This window comes from Barbatula barbatula (assembly GCF_947034865.1).
Source record: "Barbatula barbatula genome assembly, chromosome: 10".
Taxonomy (NCBI): Eukaryota; Metazoa; Chordata; class Actinopteri; order Cypriniformes; family Nemacheilidae; genus Barbatula; species Barbatula barbatula.
The window spans coordinates 13,894,348-13,910,710 of record NC_136773.1 but is presented as its reverse complement, the minus strand read 5'-3'; the positions used below and the strand labels follow the sequence as shown (position 1 = coordinate 13,910,710).

Below are 16,363 nucleotides of genomic sequence, written 5' to 3'. Positions count from 1 at the left end.
TAGTATGTCTACATAATAAAACTTTATCATTAAACCATTGATTAACAAGCACCTGTTTATTGTAGGAGTCATTTATGTATATGTGTGTACAGAAAAGGTTTTATTTAGTAATGTATTTTCATTATTAGTGTAGATGTTCAGCAATGTATTTCAGCTATAATTATAATAAATACCTACGGTACTCTTAAAAAGCAGTAACCTTTACATTTTATTAATAGAATCTTACAGTTCACCTGGTGAAATACGTTAGAGCGTGCATGTGACGAGTGCGCATGCGCTGCTGAGAGTGCATGTGTCTGACAGTGCATCTCGTTTGCAGACAGATGCTATTGGAGGGCCAAATGTACACATTAAAAAACAATTATAAGTTAATGTAAATAAATTAGAATATGTGAATAACTCAATTTTGACCAAAATGTCAGATGGAACCTCATAATTCTAATGCGACGGATTATTGATAGCTCAAATTGTATTACATTTAAAGTGACAAAAGCCCGTTCTTTTGTCAACTTGTCAGAACACGTCAGAGAGCTCTCTATGTAAACTGCGAAAACAGCTGAGCAAATTTCACTTCAGCCACACTAAAAAAATATGTAGACGTGCATTTTGATAAAACTGTTGATTTAAACTGGCCAACTGCGTTTTATTAAGAGATGCCTGATTCACACTTGACATGGGAAAATTTGTAAAACCAAATTATCTCTTAAAGTCATTTCAACTTATTTTGCTAGTGTTTTTACATCAATTCATCAAAATAAGATTTTTATCTTAATTTTGTAAGCCCAAATGACAAAAAACAATAACACAAAAAACAGTACTTTGAAATCTGTAATAGCTGACTATGAACTGTAAAACCATTTGAATTGTTCTCACAATTTAATTTAGGATACCAAAAATGTATGCAGGGTAAAAATGGAATCTCTTTTATATGAAATCCGATGAATTATCTGAGCCAGACAGGTACAAATGGTTGTATGGTGAACCTAACATAAAAACAGGAACAAAAAGAGATATCATTGCACCCCCCACAGGACAAAAATAGCACATGAAATGACGTTATTGCAGTATTGTCACAAATGACTTAAAAATTGAAGTCCAAGTCAGGGGGTTTACTAATCATTTTCGTGACTTACAGTTATACTGCAACATATAGAGAAAACGTTAATGGGTGAATTTTAAAAGAAAAATCAAGTCATATTTTACCCATAACTTGAAAATAGTCTTTTTAGGCTCTATTTTATCTTTTCACAAGACACATCCCATTTCAACAATCCATTTAATTCTCATTCAATGTATGCATCATGGTTTATAAAAATACCACACATTATCTTTGTTACAGTTTTCAGAAGGAAGTCATTTTTTGTAGCTTTCACCACCGCTCAGCCCTCATTTATAATGCACATACTGAACTCCATTAGCTAGCACAATGCTTCAGCTGACAACAGTTATTACATATATAAACCCTCTGTGGTATCTATTAAACAAGGACCATACCCATATTCCATTTTATTAGCTCTGGCTGCGTACAGTAAGCACTTCACTGACATAAGTAATTACATTTAATGAGCATTTTTATTGTTTAAAATACAATTTACAAACCCCTAAAGAATGAGTCTCAAACACAACAATCCTGATGTCATGTAACAGTTGAGTGGGTCTCACACAGTAACAGTTTGTTCATTATTACCAAAGAATGAGAGCTACAGTTTTTCTATATCGTCTAAGGGAGGAAAATTATTACAAAAGGACAGCAAACATTTCTAACCCCTGGTCAGTCCAACATTGTGCATCTAGTTTTAAAGCTTAATCTAGAGTGGAAAATCTGACCTACATTATGAAATGTATATTTCAAAACCATTTTTCCAATCAGATCACCTTTAAGAATTTGTATTATTACTTGTGGAAAACTGAGACATGAATACTAGTGATATACAGTGTTTTGAAGGCCCACGTTGCAAAGATACTGAAAAAGTAATAAACGTCTTCAGAATATGACGAGATTATTGAAGGATTGCACAGGAATGAATGTTATCCTGATTTAAATCAAAAAGAGAAGGTGTGACAACCATGTTAATAACACTGTCAATACAGTTAAACTTTATGAAAGGACTACTATGGAAATGTTAACTACATCAGTACCTGTGTATAGGATCTTCTACTGATTTTCACACTTATTTGCATCTCAAGGCACAAAATAAAAGTGGAGAGCTCTCTAGCTGCAAACATGAGAGTAGAACATGAAAAACAGATACATCCATCTGTGCTTTCTAACCCGACCTAAATTTCAGAAACTGAACGAAAAAATTCACACGTGCAGACACTTCCTATTTGGGTCTATTGACCCTTTGAAAATCCAGGGATTATTTCTCATAGAGATCAAGTGGGTAATGCTCTTTATACTGCTGCACGTGTCTCCACATGGCTTCATTCTGCTTGGCTAAATGAGGGGTCATCTCGCAGTAGACGTCAGTGAAGAGCAGGTTGAGGTTGGGCTTCAGTCGTTTCTCAGCTTTCTCAAAGGCCTCTATGACGAGTTTGCGGGATTGTTTCCTCCACGCCCGCTCGTCTTCCTCCCCCCACCAGTTTTTGGCGGTCATGTAGTGTCGCAGGCGCGAGATGGGGTGGTCCTGCTTATCCCAATAGTTCACCTCATCAACCGAGCGGTAGGCAGAGCTATCATCGCTAGTGCTGTGATGTCCGATCCTGCAGGATGCAACAGATATTAAATCTTTGCTCATTTTGCAATAGATGGAAAAAATCATACGAATAATAAGCATGTCTACTAAACAACTAAGCTGTGGCTCTAAAAAGAAAATAATTTGGGTTACTGGATTGAGTGTTTGCTTTGATAATGGTCATAAACATGAAATGATTACTGGGAGTGGGCCATTAGGAATGACCGGAAACTTGATTGTCATAAAATCTAATAATAACCATATTCACATACAAATGGAAATATATAAAGTTTAGCCATAAACTGCTTACATCAACAGAATTCAGTCAGAATTACTTAATAGTAAGTGTTGTTTGTGTGCCTCGTCACTTCATGTGTATCCTGTATTACGCCCAAGAGATTCATTGTATCAAGCACAAACAATGGTTGAGTAGCTCCATTATTTTATGATGCTTCATAAAAGCCTATACTCATACAGACCCCAGTCATAAACAGGTTGACTGTGCATTTTAGTGTGGTTTGTGCTGAGCAGACGTTTTCAAAAGTGTGACGCTGAGTGTGAATAAAGTCTTATATAAAGTCTTGGGCATAGGTCCAACCCAAGTCTCAAATCAACAACAGCAATAGATTTTACAGCCGCAGAAACAAATTAAGAGACCACAATGTTTTTCTTTTTTTGTAAATTTACTAATAAATAAGAACACAGTATGTGTTTATATAATAATATAATTTTTTTGTTTAATTTTGTGAACTTGTGACAACTTTTATCCCAAATTTCAAATGAAAAAGGTCAAGCTCTTTCATAACAAAAAGTGTTTGATACTATGCTTTCCATCTGTATAAGGGGTGTAAAACAGGCCTTCAGTTTGTTTAATCTTACACCTTTCTATACTGAAATCATGTGCCTTTAGTGAGAACTATAAAACTATACCTGTAGGTCATGGCTTCAATAAGGAAAGGCTGGTTTTCGGCCACTGCTCGACGTCGCGCCTCCTTCGTTGCATTGTACACAGCAAAAACATCATTACCATCCACACGGATCGACATGAGTCCATATCCTGGACCTCGAGCAGCTACAGGCAAAAAAATAAATAAAGCAAATGTAAAGCAAATGCAACAAGAACCTATCACAATAAGAACTACTTACCGATTCCATCCCCTCTGTACTGCTCATGGGTGGGTGTGGAGATGGCGTAACCATTGTTGCGGCAGAAGAATATGAGCGGACACTCAAGGGTGGCAGAGAAATTAAATCCGGCGTGAGCGTCTCCCTCACTGGCTGCCCCCTCTCCGAAGTAACAGATCACAATTCGGTTTGAGTTCTCCCTTTTCACAGCGTATGCTGCCCCGGCCGCTGCAAGAGCCATATTAGATCAAAGTACAGACATGATCAAACAAGGATACACATACAGACTTTATAAGTGCATACAGACTGTAACTTCTTACCTTGTGGGAGTTGAGTGGCAAGTGGTGAAGAGATGGAGACAAAATTTAGGTCTTTGCTGCCGTAGTGAACAGGCATCTGCCGGCCCTTGTGCAGGTCATCAGCATTGGCATAGCACTGAGCCATGAACAGATCCAGAGGAAAGCCCCTGTACATCAATACACCTAAACACAGAATAAATGGAGATATGGATAAAACTGCTCTGTAATATTCAGAGAAAAAAAATCCATGAAAATGTCAACCTTACCGTGACAAAATTACTGGTTTTAACTATGGTAACAGCACAGATATTAACATTTGGTGGTTCAAATAGCCATGTTAGATCTTTAATTTTTTGTGCATATAGTCAGGTAAGTGCCATTTTCATGATTGTCACATCCATAACGCTACATATTCATAAAATAAAGTAACTATTTTATGTTCTATAAAGTAGCATTCCTTCTCCATTAATAAGGTGTTATTGTTTCATGATTTTTCACAGAAATCCTACAAAGTTTGTCATCTCCAAAAAACTGCATCCTTTTTTGGTTACATTCATAACAAAGTTTATTTCACTTTTTTAAAATAGAAAATGTGTTCATAGACAGACATTTTTTATGTTTAGACTCTAAAAACGAGGGTTTAGTAAAATATAAACAGATGCTTCAATATATTCGTAAAAAAATCATTCTCTGAGCATTTTTATGCCACGTCCAATATTTTGGATGATCTGTGTCTCCAGGTTGTAAATATTCTCACCAGCTTCTCGATATTGGCCAAACACCAAATCCTGTGGGTCAAGAGCTGCAGCGCTGCCAATATGTGTGCCCTCCTCACCATAATTGGTCATGTAGAATGAGATACGCCCCTAGATCACAAATAACACCAAGATTTATTTTTTCATTCTAGTCACATAATAATCAAGTGCGACACTGAAATAAAGTCTGACTATTGTGTCTCTTACCTGCCTCTGAGACTCGTAAAGAATCCGGTCCATTGTGTTGAGAAGTGTCATCTTTTGATAGAAATTTAAAACCATCTCTTTTGGAAGCTGAAAGACATTTTACAAAATATCTTTAGAGCAAAAGCCATAACAACATGATTTTATAAACAGACCAATAATGATAAATTATATCAGGATTTGGTGTCACTTGTGTACATTCATGCTCTCCATACCTGAGGATCCTCTGAAGGGTTAATGATCTGGCCCTGTCTGTCCATCACTCGATAGATAGGGATTCCTGCGATCACATTGGGCTGGATAAACTCAAGGTGATCAATAAACTCAGCTGAGGCCCCAGGAAACTGAGGCTTATCTGCTGAAGAATCAGACTCCTGGAATAGAGCTGCCTGGAGAGAGAAAGATATTTTACAAAATCTTAGCAACTGACATGTTTGAGGCAAAGTGTGGATGCAAAGAGCTATGATAAATAGATCTGTACATGAATGAAATGATCAATGTCAAAATATATTACACACTTTATATGCTTAATTCTACATAATTCAATCTAAAAGGTATAAAAATGACACACGGCGACTGAGAGCTTTACTGAATTTTGGTCCACACCCCCGGAATCAGCCAATCGGCTGTCAGTGTAAATCTACAGTCTTGTGAAGGTTATCCATAACATAGCAAAGCAAATCTATCCCATAATAACATACTAGATTAAATGAACCAATAAATCTAACTCAAGTATGACGTACATGTTACCATAAATGGTAAGCACATTTCTATGTCATCCAGCAGTATATAGGTTTACAAATGAAAGCATTACATTAACATTACTAAGATTTTTCAAAATACATTAACGGTATTTTAAGAGCACGATTATGCTGCTTAACAAAGAAGTATTGCTGATTTTATACATAACAAGCAAGCCAAATAAAAGCTAATGTTTTGAAGCTCGCGCAACTCCATACATCTCATTGGCTAGCTTTGCTAGCCATAAATCCACGCCTTACGACTTAATGCAACTGCAGTGCGTTTAAAGCTTACATTGACCCGGAATGTCCTTTGCTGGAGGACCGTTGTGGCCTTCAAAGCAGCATTTTGACGAATTGCATTAAGCCCGACACCGTATAACTTCTTTACACATCTAGCAGCCGCCATCTTTACGTCAATATATCTCACGACTTTCTCGACTCTGTTCCTAATCTGTGTAAATCCTCTACAGCGCGCCACCTGCTGGACAAAGTCACACAACAGAAACATGTAATATACTTAAATTTGAAGTCTTATGTCAGGAAAAGTAGTTACATATTTGGAGAATACGTGCTTTTGTATTACCTAAACAGAGACTTAAAAATCGTTTTAAATAACGTGCACTAGGCGTTTTTGTGCGGTCACGCGTTTTACCGTAATACTACCACTAGAGTGCGTATGTCCTCAACAACCGTAAACAACTAGTTCCACGTCATAATCGTGCGCCGAAAACGCGTCTCGAGTGCGACAAGCAGTGTGTGACTGAGCTACCACCATGGAGTTAGATAAGAGTTGTCCATTTTTAAGAGAATATGGAAACGAGCAGAGTTTATTATCCAGACCTGACGGATCGTCCACGTTTGTTCAAGGTAACCGTTATCTGCATCAGTTCTCCAGAGGGGTGTGTCTTCATCTCAAAATTTTCTGGAATGGCTGCCTCCAGAGCCACAGCATGTAGTTATTTGATTGATGGATTTAAAGCTGTATCAATTTGAAGATCTTGTAAATACACTTTCAGGGGATACAAGTATCCTTGCGGGAGTTTATGGACCAGCTGAGGTTAAAGTGAGCAAGGAAATCTATGACCGTGCAACAGTGGAGGTTCTTATCCAGCCTAAAGTAGGGCTTCCAAGTATGTGATCACAGAATCATTTGAAAGTCGTTCTGTATATATTCATAATCTGAATAATTTGTGCATTTGTTTATGAGTAAAAAACTTTATGAGTGTTAAACTTGTTGCACGTTTTCCCAGTGGTGCCCCTTTAAAATGTATTAAAACTGTACGTTTCATGAAGCCATTACATTTCAGCCACTTTCTTTAAAACAACAGCAATTATCGGTTCAGTTTACCAGTAAAGTGTTTAGACAGATGTGAAAAATGAGTAACTGCCCAGACTGTTAAAGTGATTAATGATCACGTCAGGTGTTGTTAAGGAGAAGTGAATTTCAATTTAGTAATGACTTTTTGTAAACACCCCATTTATCAGCGGCCAAATGCACTTGAAGCAGTGTCATTCATATTAGACTTGCATTCTCCAGTTCTTACCATCAGATGTCAGACAGGTACAGGTAATGTTTCCCATGATCTTCTTAAACTCTTGTTGTGTTAGGTGTTCGAGAGCGTGCGAGAGAACAGTGTGTACGAGAGACCTGTGAGGCAGCTCTTCTGTTGACTCTTCACCCCCGGTCTTCTCTCACTCTGATCCTGCAGGTCATCCATGATGATGGTTCTGTATCCTGACCACCAGCAAAAACATTTTGAAGATTTGTATTTTTCCAGTACTTAACTCACCTGTGTGTTCATAATATATTTATCTAGTCAGACAAAGTTGAATTAAACGTTACCACTTTCCAGTTTCCTGTTTGTCCTTTGTAGTATGTATCCTTATCAAACATTTAGCTGTTATCGTGCTGTCTGAATGCTGCTTGTATGGCTCTGATTGATGCCGGGCTGCCCATGAGCTACCTTTTTTGTGGCGTGACCTGTGCCATTGGCAAAGAGGGTCAGATCATCACAGATCCAACGACTCGACAGGAGAAGGTAATCCACACTTCACGTTCCCACTTACAACTAGCACAAACATACAGTTTGTGACCGTGGTCTTTATTCTGAGTGTTTTGTGTCCTCAGGAAAGTCGAGCGTTGTTAACGTTTGCTATTGATAGCGTCGAACACAATGTTTTGATGTCAACAACTACAGGTTCATTTTCAATCAAAGAGGTAAGTTAACGTGAAGAGTTTCTTTCTGCTTTATGATTTATTTATGACATTGAAACATTGTTACCTGTATATATGTTTTTAACGCACAAACATTTTTCATAGAAATTATCTTGTTTTCTCTCTGTACAGCTGCAGCAGTGCATAGCGATCAGTCAAAAAGCTTCTGAACAGATCTTCCAGTTTTACAGAGATTCTGTCAAACGGCGGTATTCAAAGATAAAATAAAACATGCTTATTACTTTGAGTGTGCATTGTCATTCCTTTGCTTATTATAACATTTTTTGATTTATTTTTATGTGGCTCCAATCAATTTTGCTTATGCATAATGTATGTGTTTAACAGTATTTGTTATGACCTTGCCCACATGGTTTCACCCACAAGGCTTTATTTTTCATCTCAGATTAATTCCTTAATTCCAAGTCGTCAATCAGTTCTATGCATTCTGAAACTCGTGCTGTTTTAATTTGCATAATATTTGTGTTCGGTGCAACAGTTTGTTTTGTTTGCCCTGCTGAAAAAAAAGTTGAACATGAGGTGTTGTGGATTTTGGCATCAAGTTATTGAATCGATGAATATCAGGAGGGAGTTGTTGAATATGAATAATAAAGCTGCTGTTTGTTGTGTGACATAAAAGCACATGCTTGTACGGTACGTACGATAGGAGTTTAAAACACTTGTGGGAACCATCATTATAAAACAAATGGAACTGAAGTGATGAATTTTTTTTATTAGGTTGCGTAAGCTGCTTCTTTGAGAAAATTACATAGTACATTAACATGTATTACCATTAATTGCTGTTCAGTGAAGTTGTGCTTGATCTTTCATTTCTTTCCTCTAGAGATGAGCCTTGTAATGAGTATCATTAGAGCGTGTAGACTTTTTTTCCCAAAGAAACACAAAAACAATGCAACAGCAAATGTTCTCGAAAGCAAAAGAAAATTAAGCCTTCAATTAAGTGCATTTTATTTCGTAATAGGAATCTGGGAAATTTACATACACATTTACACAAGAAAAATGTAGAGGAAGGAAGGCAGAACCATCTTTTCTTTATCATCTCTTCCATATAACTGAGAATAAACTCCAGCACTTGTACTCTGTGTAGCTGTTTGTGATGATTCCTCTTCAAATCTGATATCACAGAGGCCATAGTGATTCAGCAGAGAGGGTGTGCAACTGCTCGCCTCTGCACGATGGGACATCTTGTAGAAGTAACACAATCTCCTACTATTATATGACCCAATTTTGAACTGCAGGGAGCTCGGAGAACACCTGCCAAGACAGTTGACTGCTGTTTTTTAGTTTTAATCTTTTTGGAACAGGGCACGTGTCAACCTTTAAATGAAATACTGTTATTTTCTGATTGTAGTGGAAATCAGTTGGCATTTGAATATTTCTTGAAAATTGTCCAAATTCTGGGACTTGATATGATATTGATTTGTTTGCCATTGAAATATGTAGCGTTTTAGTTTAGAGAATCCTATTGTGAGTGTAAGTTTACACAGGTTTTACGCCGTTACGTCAGGTCTGTTGTGTGAATATTTAATTACCAATCAAATGAATAAACAGACGTTTTTGGTCAATATCCCAGAATTCCCTTTTCCATTGTGTATGGAACATCCATTGTTCATGACATCTACCGCACGCCCTCAATCACACATGCAGCTTAAGTCAGTGACTCTATGAGTAAGCACATACGCTTTAGATTTTAATTTACATGATCCTTTCACCTCAGGGAATATGACATATGCAAAACATGTAATTTGCTTTGTAGTTCAGTAGGAATATTAATTATGACTAGTTCAGATTTGAAAGTTGTTTTAGCCGAGCCACCTGAGGTGTTTAATATCTCCATTTAGCTTAGTTAGATGATGGGGAGATGGAGTGTCTACATTTATAAAGCAAGAGAGGTTTTTATAATGTCATGATTCATGGTGAAAGTTGCAATGCCATATATATTATGCATAACAGAAATTGCTGTATGAGTGTGCGTATATACCTGTGCATGTGTGTTTAAACAGATCTGTAATTCTCATGTACATACTGGTTCCGAAACCAACTTTTTGTCACTATGGTGAGAGACAAAAGAGACTCTTTAAATATTATTACTGGCTACATTTAGCTTTTTCTGTGACAAACAGCTCAAGCTTGATTTGTTCCTTCATATTTTTAGGTTTGGGTTCGATGTGAAAAGTATAAGTATACTTTTTGGAATTGGAGACAAAATGATGACGTACAGGATATTTTCTTTACAGTTTGCATTTCTTTGATTTAAATCCATTGCATAGCTTCTATTTGCAAGGATCAAACTATCATAAAATAATAAATGTAACTTGTAATATGTATACATTATCAATATTGAATATTTCTACTCAGATTTGACTAAAGTAATTTTTGGACCCTGCATACACTGTATTGCAACCTCATGTTTAGTGTCTGATTTTCAATATCAAATGAATTATGATATACTGCGGTATCTTCGATTTAGTTATCTTTAGTTTAGTCTTAGAGTTGCAGTAGAAACTGACCCAGTTTGCTCAGAGTCACATGTCTCAGGGGGGATTGTCCTGGTGTTTTGCAGCGAAGTCTGCCGTGATGTCCAGATATTGCTGTCCTTGTCATGATCTTTTCAAACAAACCCTTGGGCCTCAGTTGCTCTCTACCCTGCTTACTCATACACGACTGAAGATACAGATTACAAATCTCTCTCTCTTCTGTGCATGTTACAATGATTACGATGATACTGTATGTTTTGACCCAAAGCTTTCAGCAAAATTACAATACAAATCACATTGTTATTGGCTGCATCTTGTTCTATTGCTGTACATCTTGTGTTGTAAATAAAGTTTTGACTGCCATGAACTTGCAGAGAGTATAAATAAGATGTGGTCTTTGTTGAATGCCTGTACAGTATTAATTACATGTGCAGGTGTATTGAGTGTACTGTATGTATGTAAAGAGCAGCAGTTTGTGTGACTATGATACAGGGAGGTGTTTTGCTGCAGTAAATGAGAGAGAATAATGAGGCATTTGTCTTTAAGGAGGTTTCCCAGACAGATAGGAGATAAGGGCAGCGACAGCACAGATGTAAGTGATGATCCCGAAAACAATTGAGAGGATAGAGAGCCACAGAGCCTGCCGAGACGCGGCACTGGCACCCTGGAAGTCTCCCTGCGCCGACGCTTTGTTTGTCTGGAGAGGAGAGAGAAAAGTGAACAATCACTGTAGGTGATGGACCTCTGCTGTCTCAACTCAGTTTTATGAACCCCCACAGTCCCATCAGTAAGACCTATATTCTAAATCATATGCACATTTTGATTTTAACTCCTTAAAAACATTTAACATTTTTAGTTATTAATATTTTAACAAAGCTAAATCGAAATATTTTTACTTGCTTGTGAAATATTGCTTTATGTTGTTTATTGTGTGTCAAAAGATATACTGTAGCTTCCCTGTTGAATTAACAGCATAGGCTGGGTCAGATGCACGGTAGCTGGTTTAAGGTGGTCATGTGCTGGTTTAAACTGGTACTGAGCTGGTTAAGAACCATCTTAAAGGACCAGCACATGACCAGTTTAAACCAGCACATCCAGCTACCATGCTTCAAAGCCTACCTAACCAGCATATACTGTTTTTTTCAAGAGATGTGTCTATTTTTCAATATGCTGGTTAGTCAAAGGTGTGTGTTTTTCAGTCATTTCATAAGATCTCTAATAATAGTTTCTCTATACATCTGCGATCCCCTCATTTTAAACAACACCTAACAATCGATTGAAAATCAATCACCTCATTATGACACAAATTAAAACCTGAATTAAGTCTATTGATCAGAGCTTTGTCTGTCAACTGTAGGCTGCCCACTGCTATGGACACCAAGCATTGACATTTGTTTACAATTCATTGCAAGATTGCTAAACATTGCTTTGAGTTGGTTACCAATCCCAAAACTTAAATTAAAATTTTTCTTTATGTCTGTTGCCCCATTTAACCTCAACACCTACTTGCTCGCCTCACCGGTTAGACTCACTGAACCTCACTCAGAACAGTGGACTGACTTGTATTATTGTGATGTCTGCCATGTTGCTTCTTTGGTGGCATAATCCAGCAAATCTCAGGGTAATCCTGCCTAAAGCCTCAGGTGTAATTCCATAATGTCCACACACGCACTTCCCAAAAGAGCACTTGCCTTGAGCTCTTCAGCTAATCTCTACCAGTTTCAGTCATTTTGCTCTCTGGACTGTGAGAACCAAGTGGGTCATATATATAAAAACAATGTCAATATGAGAAGTCCTCTAGCAAACTCATCTTGAACAATGGTTTGTCAACAATAATTACACTTCAAAAAAGAAAAGAAATACTTTTTATATGATGATATCCTCATTAAATGTATATACTGGGTGTGAAAGACAAGTTATAATTAGGCTTTATAGAGCAGTATCGCAGTAAGACTTTATAGTCTGTGATTAATGGGTTGAGTTCGTCCCCTCATTTTTCTTGTCCTCTCAGTCAACTGACATTCAATTAGTTTTTGCCCACATACCATCTGCCATATTTGTAATAACTGAAGGGCAATATGACATCAGAATTGTTGATTTTCATCATCGATAAGAGGTCATGGGTAAAAGAATATTCATGCTGTCTATTTGATTGGAGGATTTAGATTTCACTGTCGATTCACTACATAACTATGCTTTATGGCTACATGAGTGCTATATCAAACACTTACTGTATTATACGCCTGTTCAGAGTACTCTATACTAACTGCTCAGTCTCAACATTCTGCTGTCAAATAATTTTCTATATTGACTGCTGTATAAAGGAACTTGTCCGGGACAATTCATTTCCAGCTGTGCTTCTTAATTGTCTCTCTCATTTCTCTTTACAGTTTAAGCGAATGTTTCACGTCCATTTAATGCATTTGCTTGTCCACTCAGATAAGACAACCAGATGTAATTGTATACAGTTTGCGCAACAAGAGCAGCATATGTCCATGAGGAATTTACCTTTTGGGAAAGATAGAATGCAGCGATGCCCAGAGGCCAGAAACAACACAACATGGAGAAGAAAGCCAACCCCAGGTAATCTTGAGGGATCATGATGGGAAAGTTGCTTTCACTGTCTGTATCACTGAAGTCATCACTGGAAGAGTCCTGGAAGACAACGTTCAAAAAGATTAAGTCGGAGGATCTGTAATCTCTCTTTTTAATAAAAATGTAATGTTTCAAACGATGAAACTGCCCAACATAGAATATTGTACCTTGTATTTAGGTCTACTGAACAATATTTTGTATTTCAGCACGACTGATTTTAAAATAAACTGCTCTTTTAATATTAAAAGTACATGTGTGCTTGAGGTATATTTGATCTTGTTTTACAAGGGCAATGATTCACAGTTGTTTTGCTGTGCTGTATAAACGTATCTGTTGCAGGTTTTGCTTGTTTCTGTGAGATAATGTGATTGAATGAGGTTATGGCAAATGTTCAGCACTTGTGCTGCCTACAGGCAAATGTTGCCTTTTTTTTACAAAAAAAGGGCTGTGTTTCCAATCTGTCTCTTTCCCTAGGACTGTGTATAACAATTCTGACTCAGTCCTTCTAAAAACATCATGTACAGTATGTCCTTCACATGTGCACTGTGTATTTTTAACACAGCAGGGTAACTTCTGTAGAAACATAATTCAAAGACACAAGAAGAGAATTTGTATTCAATCACTGAACTGTTTTCCTGTTATCAATGCTTTTAAAATCTTTTACGATTTTTTATCTATAAATGCAATCTTTTTTTAATTTAAAAAGGTTAAATTTCAAATACAGTTATTTTAAATATAGTCTTCCAAGTAGTCTTAAAAATACAGTTATTTTATTTGTCTTCCATGTAGTTTTAAAAATACAGTTATTTTATTTGTCTTCCAAGTAGTCTTAAAAATACAGTTATTTTATTCCAAGTAGTCTTCCAAGTAGTCTTAAAAATACAGTTATTTTATTCCAAGTAGTCTTCCAAGTAGTCTTAAAAATACAGTTATTTTATTCCAAGTAGTCTTCCAAGTAGTCTTAAAAATCCAAGTAGTCTTCCAAGTAGTTTTAAAAATACAGTTATTTCTTTAAAAAGTAGTCATAAAAATCCAAGTAGTCTTCCAAGTAGTCTTCCAAGTAGTCTTCAAAGTAGTCTTCCAAGTAGTCTCCAAAGTAGTCTTCCAAGTACTCTTCCAAGTACTCTTCCAAGTAGTCTTCCAAGTAGTCTTCCATGCAGTCTTAGAAGTAGTCTTCCAAGTAGTCTTCCAAGTTGTCTTAGAAGTTGTCTTCCAAGTAGTCTTAGAAGTAGTCTTCCAAGTAGTCTTCCCATTAGTCTTCGAAGTACTCTTTCAAATAGTCTTCCAAGTAGTCTTAGAAGAAGTCTTCCAAGTAGTCTTAAAAATACAGTTATTTTATTTGTCTTCCAAGTAGTTTTAAAAATACAGTTATTTAATTTTTTTCTTCCAAGTAGTCTTAGAAGTAAAAAAAACAGTTATCTTATTCCAAGTAGTCTTAGAAGTAGTCTTAGAAGTAGTCTTCCAAGTAGTCTTCCAAGTACTCTTCCAAGTAGTCTTAGAAGTAGTCTTAAAAATATAGTTATTTCATAAAACATTTTTTTTTCATTTGTCTGTCAAGTATTCGCAGAAGTTTGTGTAGGAAGATCGGTTTTAGGTAGTTTTTTGAAGGTTGTAAGAGATGTGGTTGACCGAACTGCGTTAGGAAGAATGTTCCACCAGGAAGGATGGTGTGAAAGTATCCCGGTGCAGATCAAGTGATAGTCCTCTAGGCAAGCATCAGTGACTTGAATCTGATACTTGCTTCAAAAGTAGTCTTTGGAGACTACTTCAAAGACTACTTGGAAGACTGCTTCGAAGACTACTTCGAAGATTACTTCACAGACTACTTCGAAGATTACTTGGAATAAAATAACTGTACTTTTAAGACTACTTGGAAGACCACTTGGAAGACTACTTGGAATAAAAAACTGTATTGTTAAGACTACTTGGAAGACTAAAAAATCCAGTTACTTAATTTTATTCCAAATTCTGTTATTTTAAATATAGTCTTCAACGTAGTCTTCCAAGTAGTCTTAAAATGCAGTTATTTCTTTAAAAAGTAGTCTTAAATCTTTTTATTATATTCCAAGTAGTCTTCCAAGTAGTCTTAGAAGAAGTCTTGGAAGACTACATAAAAGACTACATCGAAAACCTACTTTGAATATATATATAATAACTGTATTTTTAAGACTACTTCTAAGATCCGCATCAGTTTAAAGAAACCTCTGGTGCTGCTTTGCTTCTGTTTAAATTAAACAAGTAATTAAACTATGTTAAACTATGTTTTCAGCATTTTCATTATTTATATTTTATAATTTATTTAATCTACATACATTTAGAAGTACAGTATCCCATTGTACCTCTTATCAGCAATCCTAGGATTATTTATTTATAATTTGATGCCAGGTCAGGGTTACACGCACATTTTTTGTCATGGTCTGTGGATCCCCTGATGTCTCCTTGGTCACACCCTGGCCACCCTAGACATAAGCCCCGCCACTCAATGTTTGGCTTTAAAAAGTATATTAGTAAATGCTGAAATGAACTAAGATTAAGAAATACTGTGGTAATATTTATAATAATTAATAGACAGTCAGATGTTTTACTGATGAAGTGTCACAGACGAGATGCTTTTAATTAAACAACACAGTCACATGCTCTGGTCTGCACATGCCTCTCTTCTTTATCCGCATGTTTTTAAATATTTAAGTAGTAGCAGTTTTACACTTGACTGCCTGATAAAAAGCTCTGATAGCATGACAGCATGTGTAATCAGTGTTGACAGAGAGAACGTCAAACGCGCTTTTAACTGTTTGCTTTGTGACAAGCTGCTTTTGAGGAGTTTTGCGCTGTAATGCAGAATGCTAAGCAGTATGATTTTTTAATCACTTCTTTGACAACATGCAATGACACAAAGTGAATAAGAATCATGCATGCTGTCAAATTTCCAGATTTAATATTTTGTATTTCAGCTTTAGACTCACCATAAAGAACTATTCAGGTACCTTCTTTAGGGCGACAATCATATTGATTTCAGGGAAAAAATTAAATCTGTTATTTGAATATTTGCCAAACTAGATCTTGTTTACTGGTGTATGAAATAGAGGTTGGCATGCGGCTCATCAACACAGTGGCATTATTATTCACACAACAGTGGATGCAGAGCTTTCAACAATTGTGCTTGGTTTGAAGGCCAATGCCCGTACATACCACCCCCCCATCCCTGCTATTCATGCCTTTTTGATTTTCTCATTTAAAAGCTCATTTGTCAATCCCTG

At 36.5% G+C, this 16,363-nt stretch overlaps 3 protein-coding genes across 3 annotated transcripts in view; 1 reads left to right on the top strand and 2 right to left on the bottom strand.

Moving 5' to 3' along the window:
* Nucleotides 1-608: 608 nt before the first annotated feature.
* bckdha (branched chain keto acid dehydrogenase E1 subunit alpha) lies at nucleotides 609-6,270 on the bottom strand. The gene is made up of 8 exons (XM_079466100.1): nucleotides 6,094-6,270; nucleotides 5,274-5,447; nucleotides 5,062-5,148; nucleotides 4,857-4,965; nucleotides 4,121-4,282; nucleotides 3,822-4,028; nucleotides 3,606-3,747; nucleotides 609-2,703 (listed from the first exon to the last, which is right to left on the bottom strand). The coding sequence occupies exons 1-8, from the start codon at nucleotides 6,205-6,207 to the stop codon at nucleotides 2,361-2,363; spliced, it is 1,338 nt and encodes a 445-aa protein (XP_079322226.1). The 5' UTR covers nucleotides 6,208-6,270; the 3' UTR covers nucleotides 609-2,360.
* Nucleotides 6,105-10,883, top strand: exosc5 (exosome component 5). The gene is made up of 6 exons (XM_079466102.1): nucleotides 6,105-6,668; nucleotides 6,818-6,931; nucleotides 7,410-7,531; nucleotides 7,700-7,840; nucleotides 7,930-8,019; nucleotides 8,149-10,883. Exons 1-6 carry the CDS (start codon nucleotides 6,575-6,577, stop codon nucleotides 8,242-8,244), a joined length of 657 nt encoding a protein of 218 aa, XP_079322228.1. The 5' UTR covers nucleotides 6,105-6,574; the 3' UTR covers nucleotides 8,245-10,883.
* The window catches only part of tmem91 (transmembrane protein 91), a 20,253-nt gene continuing 12,824 nt past the window's right edge, over nucleotides 8,935-16,363 (bottom strand). The window contains exons 3-4 of the mRNA XM_079466101.1: nucleotides 13,020-13,166; nucleotides 8,935-11,208 (exon numbers count right to left, since the gene is read on the bottom strand). Of these exons, the coding sequence (XP_079322227.1) occupies nucleotides 11,053-11,208; nucleotides 13,020-13,166 (303 nt within the window). The 3' untranslated portion in view covers nucleotides 8,935-11,052. The remainder of the gene's footprint in view (nucleotides 11,209-13,019; nucleotides 13,167-16,363) is intronic.

Bases quoted from the DNA above. Each gene is read 5' to 3' on its own strand.
- bckdha (XM_079466100.1), bottom strand. From the start codon at position 6,207: ATGGCGGCTGCTAGATGTGTAAAGAAGTTATACGGTGTCGGGCTTAAT. The intron at 5,149-5,273 runs GTATGGAGAGCA...AATGTCTTTCAG, and splicing joins ACCCTTCAGAGGATCCTCAG to CTTCCAAAAGAGATGGTTTT. The intron at 4,283-4,856 runs GTGAGAATATTT...TTCTGTGTTTAG, and splicing joins TGGCCAATATCGAGAAGCTG to GTGTATTGATGTACAGGGGC.
- exosc5 (XM_079466102.1), top strand. From the start codon at position 6,575: ATGGAGTTAGATAAGAGTTGTCCATTTTTAAGAGAATATGGAAACGAG. The intron at 6,669-6,817 runs GTAACCGTTATC...ATACACTTTCAG, and splicing joins ATCGTCCACGTTTGTTCAAG to GGGATACAAGTATCCTTGCG. The intron at 6,932-7,409 runs GTATGTGATCAC...TTGTTGTGTTAG, and splicing joins GCCTAAAGTAGGGCTTCCAA to GTGTTCGAGAGCGTGCGAGA.